Below are 13,427 nucleotides of genomic sequence, written 5' to 3' on the forward strand. Positions count from 1 at the left end.
AACATATTTTGACCTCCTGTTTGGGAAACATTTCTTTGGCCAAAAAAACCACCAAAACATATATATATATATTTGGCTGTGTAGAATAGCATGTGGAATCTTAGTTCCTTGACCAGGGATCGAACCTGTAGCCCCTCTATGGCAGCGCTGAGTCTTAACCACTGGACCATCAGGGAAGTCCCTGGCAAATGTTTTTCTGATTGCTGTCATGAGTTCAGAATTCAAAGATGGGAAAAATTTAAAAACCTGGCCATTCCTAATTTAACGAGAGACACTTTAACAGCAAACTGTAAATAGACTGATTTGTGCTAACCTAAACGTATGTAAAGAGAGCTATGAAAAAAAATTGAAAGGAGTCACCCAGTTGTTTTATGGGTAGAGGAGAGATTTAGAGCAAGCACATCATGGAAAAGATCTTGTTTGAATAGGGTCGTAAAATATGAGAGGGGGTTTAAACTAGGCAGAGAGATAGGATCTGTAAAGATCAAGGTCATGAAGTATGACCTTCAGTGAAGTTCATATTTCATTGACTCATGTTTCATGTTCATGAAATATGAACATCATAATGATGAGAAGTGTGTGACTCTGGATAGCATTTGTAATGTGAACAATAAGTTGGAACCCCACAGTAGAAGTTAGACCTACTGTTTCGCTCTTATTTCATACACGCTAAGGGAGCCATGAAGCTACTAGAACAGGGCGATTCTTCATGGCAGTATTTTTATACAGCAATTACCACACTGTATTGTAATGTTTTCCCTCACTGATGATTGGAGCTCTTCAAGGGCTATGACCATGAATTATTAATCTTTGAATACTAAACTTCTGGTGGAGTAACTGATAAAGCTATGCTTAGAAAACATTGGTTGAATGGCTAATCATGAGTAAACACGATTCAGAAGAATAATGACAGTCTTCTGTGGTGGTGGTTTTAAATTTTTGTGGGTGATGGACCACTTTGTAGTTCTGTTGAAAGCTATAAACCTTCTCTTTGAAAATGTAAATACATACAACATTTGGCCTACAGTTTCATAGGATTCGTGTATCCCTGAAGCCAGTCCGTGGATTCCTGGTTCAGAATCCTTCCTTAGGAAATTATACCCAGGGAACCTACAATCGCCACCAAACGACTCTTTCAACAGTCTTTAAATGTTAGAACTTTCTTATACTTTTCTTGAATTATCTTCATGCTTGGGAGGATTTAATTCAAAGAGCTGAACTATCTATGGAGAAAGAAAAGAATTTTTATAATGATTAAGTTAAAACTTTGCTGGTCTTTAAAGATAATAAAGCGTGCTTAATTAAGCCAGCAACCAAGAAGCAGCTGCTAGAGGTGATGCTGATGGTCCCTAAGTTTGGATTTAACAAGTGAGTTGGAGGTCCACATGACCTTCCTCAGGCTTGATGATTTACTAGGAGGACTCATAGGACCCAGAAAAGCTGTTAATACTCATGGTTTTCATTTATTACAATAGAAAGACATGTATTAAAATCATCAAAAGGAAAAGGGAAGGCACACGGGGCAAAGTCCAGGAGAAACCCAGTGCCAGCTTCCAGACGTCCTATCCCAGTGCAGCATCATAGGTGTCCGCGTAACTTAGCAGTCAGGGATGACAGCACGTGGGAAGTGTTGCCAGCGGAGTTCACTGGAGCCTTGGTGTCCAGGGGCTCAGTCACACAGCACTCTTTTCAGGGTGTCAGAGCTCATCTCGCAGGAACTGGCCAAGGACCAGTCCTGAAGACAAGCGTTTCTTGAGGATGTGCAAGGTTTGAGCAGCTTGGACTTGCTGAGTGAACCCTTTCCTGCACACCAAATTAGCTGTTCAGAGTAGCTAGTTTTCTCCTGGCCTGCCTGTCTGCCTAGCCACTGTTTCTAGTTACAGTAGACCTCCCTGGTCTCATTGCAAATGGCCATTCTGCAAACCTGGACACTTCCCTTTTCCTTTACTGATGTGCAGTTGGACTCAAGGATATATCTGTGCTTTTCATGCAATCACAGTGATCTCCCATTCATTTCACAGTTTTTTTAATGTTATGTACCAAGCTTAGTTCTAGATGTGGATTTACAGAATCTGCCCTCAAGAACCTTAGAGTTTCATGAGGGAAAGGAGATAATTCCGGTAAGCAGTGTTTGTTTGCTTTGGGGAACACTTAACCCTTGTTGGCGAGCTTAGTGAAGTTCTGTGTGTATGGGAAGGTGTTGATTATAATTAGAAGACTTCCCTTACGGAATTACTCTTCAAGTTGAGCCATAAAAATCAAATAGATAAAAGTGGGCATGGAGCAAGTGTTTCTCCAGTTATTTCTATAGCCAGTTGCCTTTGTGGTTGGAGTACATATGTCTTGTTACCTTGCTTATGAGAAAGTACTCTAATCCTGATTAGAAGATACATGTCTTTTTTGGAGTTTGCACAGGAGAAGGGAATGTCTGGCTCAATACAAGTCTATTCCCATTACTCTATTACCATAAGCTTACCCTGAGATTTCCAACCTATAGTGAGGAGGAGGTAGGATTTTCACACTGCATTCCCCAGTGGAGGGAGTATATGAGTCCCTAATTTTGGACTGATAAGAATAAGTATAACCTTTGTAAATTTCAGTGTACTGCATTTTAAATGGGAGGACAAATGCTTGCCTTGCACAGATAAAATTGCATGTAACAGTTTTTCTCTACTTGGAAGCCAGAAAGGTTTAGGAAAAAAATCTGGGTCCAAATTTCAACATGTTTGACTCCTACATATATGTGCTTCTTAATAGAATTTGGAACTTCTCAGAATAACAAGAGTTTTGTTTTTTGAACAGTGTAAAAAAAACTGTATAATTATAATATAATCAGGAATGTGTCAATATTAGTACAGACACTATGGGATAATTTAAAATTGTTAACCTTGATAATTTTCTCTGATAGGATCTTTTTTTCTTTTTTTTCCAGCATTACAGTGTTTCTGCCAACTTTGTACAAAAGACAATTTTACTTGTGTCACAGATGGGCTTTGCTTTGTCTCTGTCACAGAGACCACAGACAAAGTTATACATAACAGCATGTGTATAGCTGAAATTGACCTAATTCCACGAGACAGGCCATTCGTATGTGCACCATCTTCAAAAACTGGGTCTACAACATATTGCTGCAACCAGGACCACTGCAATAAAATAGAACTTCCAACTGTTGGTAAGTTGTATAAGATTTTTTTCTTGATACTATAAGAAAAGCTCTTAGACTATCCCAGTTTATTCAGTTTAGAGGCAAAAAGTAACTAGTCCATACTAGTAGAGTCATAAGAGTAGCCAAAATTCTTACTCCTGGGTGTGTGTTGCTTGAGAAGGTGGTACCAAGACAGACTTTCTCTGAGGTCTGTTGTGCCTAAAAGGGTAGGCACATGTAGAGAATCCTGATACAGGCCACCACAGCAGTATATCCTGAGAGTGTCCCTGCTTGTATAATGCTCCAGCCTTTGAAAGCAGTCAGTAATGGATGGGGAATGGAGAGCAACACTTAACAATCCAGACGCCTTCACTTTGTAATTTCACCTTGCTTTATAATCTTCATGTATAAATTGTTACATATGATTCTAGGTTTTTGGTCCTTCACCATAGTTTACATTTTAAAATGTCCTAGGAGAGACAGAAATTTGAAAACTTCATAAACAGTTAGGATTAGATTAAAGATTCTGGTTAAAGATGTTGGTCTGAGCTCATGTATTTAACTCTGCTGTCACTTTTCCCTGGTGGGCTCCCCGGTGGCTCAGATGGTAAAGAATCTGCCTGCAGTGTGGGATTCCCAGGTTTGATCCCTGGGTTGAGAAGATCCCCTGGTGAAGGAACTGGCAACCCACTCCAGTCCTCTGGCCTGGAGAATCCCATGGACAGAGGAGCCTGGCAGACCATGAGGTCACAAGGAATCAGACATGACTGAGCGACTGCATGATGTGATGTGATGATCTGTCACTTTCCCCAAATACCTACTATAATAAAGGAATACAAAAATGAGGAAAAGCTATATTAATGCTAGGAGAATTAATGGAAGAAGTGCCATCTACATGCATGCAGAGTTGTCATACATGCATGTACCCTGCAGTTTATAGTGCAGATGATAATTGTCTAGTGAAGAATTGACTAACTGTAGGAAAAGAAGTAGGTGAAAGAGCTTCTTGCAGAATCCCATCAATACTTTAAGCTGAGAGGCTGGGCGTGAGACTGGGCTACAGGGGCAGACTCTCTCTCTCTCTTTTTTAATATAAATTTATTTATTTTAATTGGAGGCTAGTTACTTTACAATATTGTATTGGTTTTGCCATACATTGACATGAATCTGCCACGGGTGTACATGTGTTCCCCATCCTGAACCCCCCTTCCCTCCCTATCCCATCCTTCTGAATCATCCCAGTGCACCCGCCCCGAGCACCCTGTATCATGCATCGCACCTGGACTGGCGATTCGTTTCACATATGATGATATACGTTTCAATGCCATTCTCCCAGGGGCAGACTCTCAATTCTCCTTTAGGAAGCACAGCTTTCATTGCTCAGAGGGACAGACCCCAGTGCTCAGTTTCCACTCAGAGTTGGTCTAGGCATCATAATAGTTAAAGTAGAAAACTGCTGGAGCTCAGAATAAAAGGGCCAGTCCTGCCAGTTACAGAAGGCAGGCAATCTTCCACCTAGTTCACCTGATGACAGCAAAGTAAAACCAGATCTTCAACATAAAGAAGGTCCTTGTGGCAAAGCTCTGTCAGACTGTAATTTTTCTGACTTTTATATAGTTACTTGCAATTCTAATATGACGAAGAGAATAATAATTTCGGAATTTCCCATTTTTGTTGTTTGAAATGGTTTGAAATATCAGAATGGAGACTCACAAAATCTTATGAAGAACTCAGTTTATTTCTAATGCTAAAATACACAGATCCCTTATTCCCAGGTCCCTGATAATCAGACAGCAAATGATTTTATCAAATGGAAAGATTCCATGGTTTAAAAGAAGTGAACTGAACTGGATAAATGAGAGTAGATGTCATCCTATGAAACAGACTTACCATATGATAGGGAAGAACTTTCAGAGAGTCCAAGGTCTGTTGTCAGTTGTTCACAGTGAAATGAGAACATTTCACAGTTGTTAAAGATTGCTTTCAGATGAAAAGCTCAATTGATAAATTATTTTAAAAAATGCAGTATTGAAAGTGAACAGCAGACTGGATACTGTAATTTTATAATCAAGTGTGAGACAAGCTTAAGGCAAGACAAGCTTGAGAAACTGTTACAATTCAGAAAAAAGACAGTTGGTGAGCAAATTAAGAGATAGAGGACAGATCTAGGTGATCCAGTGTGCTTACTGTAAAACCAGAAAAAGGCAAAAGGATGGACAGAAAAGAGAATACTATGTAAAATTAATGAAGACTTACTTAACCAAATATATATAATGAAAAATCCATCAATTTTCAAGAATAAAGGAAAACTGTGTACACATTCAGCACAAGTGAACACTGGTTCCTTTTATAGGAAAGGAAAAAGTTCAAATTATTTTGCTTTAAAAAAAAAAAACAAAAAAAAATACCAGAAGGCAATGAAATATCATATATTGCTTGTTACCCAAAATTCTTTAGATGAGCCAAGATTTTTCATATGTAAAGGCAACAGCTAACTTTAGATAATCAAGTATTCAGTGTGTACGCACTCATGTACTCCTGAAAGATAGGATTCGTTCTAAGAAATCAGTCCAATAAAGATCTCAATATGATAAAGATGTGATGTGAAGGAAATGGTGGTGGGCTATGAACCAGCAAGTGTCAGAATGAATGCCTAAATAGTCATAATTAATGTGTTTCTGAAGCAATGCAAATTGTTGTTAAATTATAAAAAAATGATCTTGAATTAAAAGGCTCAGTGATTAAAATAAACTGGAAAGTATACACGTGCAAACTCTATTAAAAAAACAGGGTATATTTTTGCATGGAAAAAAAATTGATGGAGGTATATAGATACACAGAACATGCAAATGAATTTTAGCGGGATTGTGAGGCTGTAGATAAATTTAACTTTTGCTTATCTGTATATATACTTCTTAATTTTTTTCTTGCTATGAGTATATACTGGCCTTGGAATAAGATAAGCCAAACTGCTTTTTTAAGAAAAGACAGTGACTCAAGAAATATTTAATGAGAGTTGTTCCAGATTATTGGTTCTTTTTTTAGTAATCTGAGAGTGATGGAAGGCGGGGAGTGGGTGTACAATGTTTGCAGTACCTGGCCTTGTTATTTAGGCTCAAGACTACAGGAAGACTAAGTGGATGTTGACAGAGCTAGTGATCATAAAAGGAGAGCCAGTGGGAGAGGATGAAGTGCTTCACTGGTTATGGGCTTGAGCCCCAGGAGCTGCTGTAATGAGGCTGGGACTAATGGTAGTGACCAACTGCAGGAAGTGTGGAGGATGAGGAAACTGTGGATGCCGCCTATAGTGTTATTGTGTTGTTTATTCCATTTGAGGCCCTTTTACAGGAAAGCCGTCATCTGGCCTCGGTCCTGTTGAACTGGCAGCTGTCATTGCTGGACCAGTCTGCTTTGTCTGTATCTCACTCATGTTGATGGTCTATATCTGCCATAACCGCACTGTCATTCACCATCGAGTGCCAAATGAAGAGGATCCCTCGTTAGATCGCCCTTTTATTTCAGAGGGTACAACGTTAAAAGATTTGATTTACGACATGACAACATCAGGTTCTGGATCAGGTAATGTATTTCTTTCTTTTTCCTAAAATGTCTTTTTAAACTTAACTGTATTTATTAGTTGGCTAAGCCAGTTGGCTAAGTTTGTAAAAATTTGGGCTAGCATCAATACTACCCCAGGTTTGAACCTTAATATAGGTTTTTAAGCTAGGTTTATATATGACTGTGGCTAGTTTAGGAAGGACAAATTAGAAGTGACTGACTTGTCAACATTTCATCAGTAAGTCACTTTCACATTTGCGGAAATTTCAAAGCATTCTCACCTTCTCATGACTGTGTAAGATAAAAAGGATAAGGACAGTTATTCTTCTGTAGCTGAGGCTGAAGTTCAGAGATGTTCAAATAATCTGCAGTTACCCATTCTCTTCAGGACTGTTTAGCAGCTTTATTTTTATATTTGAAAGCAGGTATGACAGAGAGTGTTATGACAGACATAGTTAAAAAAGCTATTTGCTTTTTTAACATGAAATTGCTCTTTGGCTCAGGCCTAGTTCTTGTTGTTTTTATTAAAGTAATGAATTTTTTGTCATTTTCTCCCTTAAGAAAATACCTGACCACCTTTTTATTTAATACAGCTTTACGGATCCATGGCCCTTCTGATATTTGCTTTCCTCAGTTTGTTGATTTATGTGGGATCAGAAATAGATTACCAAATTGCCTGAAGCAAATTAACTTCAAATAAGGGCTAGATTCATGGATACAAAGATTTAAATATATATATGTAATGAAAATTTCACAAATTATATATCAAGTGATTAAAGGAACTTTAAAACAGAAATTATGACTAGGGGAAGCATATGGTTCTGAAGCATAAAATCACACATACACAAAGTTCACATAATGAAAAATGCTTTATTTTAAGAGAATGAAGGTATATTTTATGGGATGTATATGTATATATGTTCATTCATTTAAGTATGAGCAAACTGATTTCATGACCTGAAGTTTTCTTCTATAGAGTTTGACCGTAGATATTCCATGAGTTCTGTCCATGACTACTAGGATGCATACAGGCTTACGAAGGAGCCCACGTCTCTTAAGGCAGCCTTGTAGGGATGCCTGAGACTCCCATGAGGAGGGAGGCAATTAGAAGTTGGATTAGAAGGAGCGGGCTTAGTTCTGAAGATGTGGCACTCTGGGCAGAAATGGTGGAGGAGTGGCGAGAGATTATTTTACGCTTCCCTGGGGTTCCCCTTTGATTCTGAGTTAAAGGGTTCTCAAAGAATATCTGGCTCATTCCAGGAGTTATCCTGGAACAAAAAAATATCTTAAGCAAGGACCAAAGTCACGGAAAATTAGAGTGGTTTTAAATCATTTGGAATTATTCCCTTGGACCTGCTCTCTTGTGGCCAAACTTAAACCCAAGGAAATCAAAGCAGCTCATGCCACCTGGCACAGTGTTATGTATCTGGCTTCCTAAAGGATTAAAAGAAATTGCTGTCTGGATGGCAGTTGATTTCTAAATAAGAATATATTTACCTTTTAAGATACAAATATGAAGTAAAGAATTCTACATTTCTAGATCTGTCAGGGACCCAGCTCCATTGTCTGAAAGCTTCTCTCCTTTTTATGCCTCCTTTTACCATGTAAAAACTTGTCTGCATTGTTTCTCAGCTCTGTGGCTTTGGGCAGTTAGCTGATGTCTCATGCTGGAGTTATTTCATCTTTAAAATGAAAATCATGAACCCTGCCTTGTGTACATCATTGAATTTGTTGTGAGATTCAAATGAAATGATACGTTTATGTGAAATCATTTTAAGCACTTGGTAGATTGTAAAGTTATATCCAAATGACAAGTGTTATTACTCTTATTGAAAAGGTATTTGGGGAAAAAATCTGACATACAGTTATGAATTTGCTGCATTTTTACAAAAAAGCTTAGTTTAAGGCCTCTTTCCCTGTCATAGTTTATTCTGTGCTGAATGACTTCCAGATTTTTCCAGACAGAAGCTATCTTCTGTTGAATGATAGCAGAAAAGTGCTTTTCCTCCTATTTATTATAAAGCCTGAATGCCACTTCATGAATGGAACTCATGCCTCTGAGTAAGTCAGATGTCTATGAATAATACCTTTTTAGTTCTTTCAGTCATTGAGGAAGAGGTAAAACAACATTTTGTTATGAATTCAAATGTTTATTACTCAGTACCATATATGAGGAAGGGCCCTATCTCTCTCTTTCAAAGACTGTACTTTTTAACTTAGGAATTGTGGGAGCCAGCAGAGAGCTGGGTTCTGGTACCCGCCTCTAAACTTAAAGCTAACCTTTTCCCTGTTGCATGAATCTGAACGGCAGGTTGCGTATGTGCCTATTTTTAAGCGTATGCCTCTAAGCAGCCATCAGATTGAAAAGTGTGTGTGGACATGCACATGGGTGTCTCAGTTTTTGAGAATGTGAATCTCTTAGCCCAGTGTTTATTGTGTCTTGTTCATGCTTATGATCTCTTTAATGTATGCATATTGTTCTGGTCTTATTTCCATTGTTCACTGCATGTGAAGGTGCTTGGACCACGCATTTTTCCCTATTGTAGCTTCCTCTCAAGCAGTTCTAAAAGGTACAGAAGCAGAAAACATTGAGATCTAACTTAGGCCTGCTAATTTTTGTCTTTACAAGAAAACTTTTTTTTTTTTTTAAATGCTCAGATACTCATGTGGGTTGTGGTAACCAAATACAGAAAATATGATAAATCTTGACTTTCCCTGATAGCCCAGTTGGTAAAGAATCTGCCTGCAATGCAGGAGACCCTGGTTCAATCCATGGGTTGGAAAAGATCCCCTGGAGAAGGAAAAGGCTACTCACTCCAGTATTCTGGCCTAGAGAATTTGCAGAGTTGGATACGACCCAGGGACTTTCACACTTGACTTTGAATTCTAGTTCTCCATCTATCAGTGGTGAAGGGGAAGACAGACTTTTCCTTGTCCTCTTAGCCTTTCTTGACTGTACCATTTACAAGAGTCTTGAACGTGTCGGGTGTTTCCAGACTTTTCATTTGCTATTCCCTTTCTTTTTTATTTCTTGTCGTTCTAACTTCAAGATCAGCCTCCTGAAAGGAACCTTTTTTTCCTGTGTTTTTAATATTTATTTATTAATACATAAATAAATATAACCCTGGTGGCTCAGACGGTAAAGAATCTGCCTGCAATGCGGGAAACCTGGGTTTGATCCCTAGATCCTGGAGGAGGGCATGGCAACCCACTCCAGTATTCTTGCCTAGATAGTCTCCATGGACAGAGGAGCTACATTCCATGCGGGCTACAGTCCATGTAGTCGCAAAGAGTCAGACACGACTGAGCGACTAAGCACAGCTCATTTAGTTATGGCTGCACTGGGTCTTCACTGCTGCAAGCTGGTTTTCTCTAGTTGCAGCTAGTGGGGCTCCTCTTCATTGCAGTGGCATCTCTTATTGCAAGCACAGGCTCTAGGTGCACGGGCTTCAGTTGTTGTGGCGCATGGGCCTAGCTGCCTAGCAGCATCTGGAATCTTCCTGGACCAGCGGATCAAGCTTGTGTCTCCTGCATTGGCAGGCGGATTCTTAACTGCTGGACCACCAGTCAAGTCCCTGAAATGAACTCTTAGGTATACTTTACACCTTTTTAAGTATGTGGTGTGGCCCTGTTCAGAGGCTTTAGTGTCTACTGTATGTACTGTCGATATGTTAAGTGTCTGCTGTAAACAACATAATTAGGAATTGGTTAGTCATAATACAAATGAGCTCCTTCATTTAATTTCTACAGGTTTATTTTTAACTAGCAGTCTCCTTGTAAAAACAACTGTTTACAGTTAGACTGCTACTTTGCAGGAAGTGGCGGGGGGGCCGTGGATGGCTAGAGCAAGGGAAAGGAAAGACCTATTTGAGAAGCTTAAAGATGAAAAGAGACAAAGATTTAATGTTTGTATTTATAAGCATTTCACACTAGAAACCAAAGAGAGCAGATAATTTTATTTACCCTGTTGGGTTAATTTGATCTGTAGTAGGCAACTCAATATAGATTACATGTGACACGGATTTATGCATATTAGACTATATAAACAGTGTAGAACATGGTGTACACTGATATTTTAATTGTCAGTGCCAGTATAATTTAAGGTGACAGTTCTTAGTCCATGAAATATTAAGTGAATTAGAATAGTAAAAAATACAGTGTTACTTAAATTTTATAGGTAGTTAAATACTTTTATATAAATGAAGTGTGGTAAAATATTGAAAACTCTGTATGTTATAATCAAGCAAGTTCATTTGGTGAGAAAACTGCCAAGATCTCATCACCAGGGTAAGTTACTTGGCATCATTCTTTAAGATATTAGTGTAATGGAAGCCAGTTCCTAGCACATAAATTAGTAAATTGCTTGTCTGAGATGGTTTTTGTGGTCATTTTTAAAGTTAGACCAGAAGTCACTTCTCTTGTTTCTGGTGTTTACATATTTTTTCCCTCCCATTCTTAAAACTTACCAGACTCATCTTTCTGAAATAAGATTTTTAAATCATTTCTTCCCATTCATGGCCCCTTTTCTGCAATGTTTACCGGTTCCTCTTTCCCCTACAGCTCTTCACTGGTCACCTTGAGCTTGGCACTCAGTACGCCTCACATTCGGACGCAGCTTCCCTCCTGTTCTACTGTTTTACTACACACGTCCCCGTTCTGCTTATCTAAGCTGGCTCCCTAAACATGTATCATCCATTTCCTTCCTTCTACTTTTGCTTGTATATTCCTCCGACCTAAACACCTTACCTTCTCTTCTTCTTTAGTCCTATCCCTTCTGTAAACCCAGTCTAAATTCAGCTTATCTTTTAAAGCCTACCTTGACTCTTAGGCAGGAGTTTCTGGATCCTTTTATTAGTTTCCTTTTTATCATGAATTACTGATTTCGCAAATTTACTCTGTATTTCCTCAGTGAGATTTTAAGTTTCTGGGTCATTCTTTAACACCTATCCTGGTTTAGAAACAGACTAATATTTTGTATTGAATACTGTTTATTTTTATCCTTAGGTTTACCATTGCTTGTTCAGAGAACAATTGCGAGAACTATTGTGTTACAAGAAAGTATTGGCAAAGGTCGTTTTGGAGAAGTTTGGCGAGGAAAATGGAGAGGAGAAGAAGTTGCTGTTAAAATATTCTCCTCTAGAGAAGAACGTTCATGGTTCCGTGAAGCAGAGATTTATCAGACTGTCATGTTACGTCACGAAAACATCTTGGGATTTATAGCAGCGGACAATAAAGGTCAGTGACATTTGCTTCTCCTGAGTGTAACAAAATATATTTTAATTCCTTCAACAAATAAGACTATTAAACACTGTCATATTTGATGAGAAATGGATATTTGTCATATTGATTAGACCTATTAAGTAAAACAATACATTAGAAGCCTTTAGAAACAGGAACTTCTAAAAGATTTTTTTGATTCTTGACATGTTCCTATACCTCTAATTACTTCATAAAGTATAAAGAGCTATTTAAAAAAACAAAAAATGAAACTATATACTTTTGTTAATTTGGTTCTGGGAAGTTAGATATCGAATATAGTCATAAGCTCTAGTTGCCCAGAGTTCTGAGATAGACTAGAGCTCAGATATGTTTCCTTTTAATCTCCTCCTGACCATTAGGGCATTCTAGTATTTCCTAATGAGCTTATTTATAGGGAGAATAAAAATAACTTCTCAAGTGTATTCTGTGTTTAAATTTCTAGGGCTAAATAGATTAGTCTTTTAAATAAACTCACTTAGAGAAATGGTTTCTCTAAAACCACCTAGATCTTGGTAACCATGTGGATGAACCCTTTCTTGCCTGTGGTACACAGGTGATTGAGGCCAGGGGTCAGAAGCAAGTGAGGAAGCCATGTGCATAGACAGTCAGGATGAGCGGTGACTGAAAAGTCACTTCAGACTGTACTTACTTTTTTCGCTTCAGTTGTTATAGCAGTGCCCACAATCCCACCTTTATAGCTTTTGTCAGAGACTTATATTAAACTCAACTCTCATCATACTTGCTTTGAATCAGATTTATTCCCCAGCATTGCTATTTGTTTTTTTGGAAAAATGCTTTCATTCTTTTTTAAAGGCCATAACCACAGTCATATTTTTACTCTTGTCCCTTCCCATTTTCTTCAACAATATTTATTTCTTCAGAATGTTAATAGTGTTTAACCTTAGTTGATATTCATGGGTGATTTTGATTTTTCTTGTGGTTTCTCTGTATTTTCAAATTTATTTACAATGAACATTACTTGTTTTTTTAAACTTTTATTTATAGAAAATTTCCAGTATACACAGAAGTCGAGAATAGGATAGTGGATTCCCATTACCCAGCTTCAAAAATTATCAGCTCATTGCAAATCATACTTGAGTTCTGATTCCATCTACTCTGCTCCTTTGAATTATTTGAAGCTAATCCCAGCAATACACCTTTTCACTATTAATATTTCAGTTTGCATCTTTAGATTATAGGGAATCTTTTTTATGAAACATAACCATACTACCATTATCAATTTAAAGGATGCCATCAAATATCTAGTCCATTTCATATTTCTGCAATTGTCTACTTATTGGTTATTCACTTTAGGATCCACTGCATTCGGTTGATATTTATCTTAAATCCTTTAAAAACACTAGGGTTTTAAAAAACACTAACAGTAGGGTGCCCCCCTGCCCTTTTTTTCCTTCTTGCAGTTTATTTGTTAAAGAAACTGGATTGTTTCTCATATAGAGCTTAT

General features: G+C 38.0%; 1 protein-coding gene across 8 annotated transcripts in view; it reads left to right on the top strand.

Moving 5' to 3' along the window:
- Nucleotides 1-3,027: 3,027 nt before the first annotated feature.
- TGFBR1 (transforming growth factor beta receptor 1) overlaps nt 3,028-13,427 on the top strand; it is a 33,566-nt gene continuing 23,166 nt past the window's right edge. For 2 of the 8 annotated variants that reach the window (XM_068974289.1, XM_068974291.1), the window contains exons 1-3: nt 3,028-3,172; nt 6,482-6,724; nt 11,708-11,938. In XM_068974289.1, coding sequence (XP_068830390.1) covers nt 3,043-3,172; nt 6,482-6,724; nt 11,708-11,938 — 604 coding nt within the window. In that variant the 5' untranslated portion in view covers nt 3,028-3,042. Of the gene's footprint in view, nt 3,173-4,531; nt 4,544-6,481; nt 6,725-11,707; nt 11,939-13,427 lie in introns of those variants that run through there. The other 6 variants (XM_068974290.1, XM_068974292.1, XM_068974296.1 and 3 more) reach the window with 5 other exon arrangements.

The sequence above is a fragment of the Capricornis sumatraensis genome, chromosome 6 (genome assembly GCF_032405125.1).
Source record: "Capricornis sumatraensis isolate serow.1 chromosome 6, serow.2, whole genome shotgun sequence".
In the NCBI taxonomy this organism is placed as follows: domain Eukaryota; kingdom Metazoa; phylum Chordata; class Mammalia; order Artiodactyla; family Bovidae; genus Capricornis; species Capricornis sumatraensis.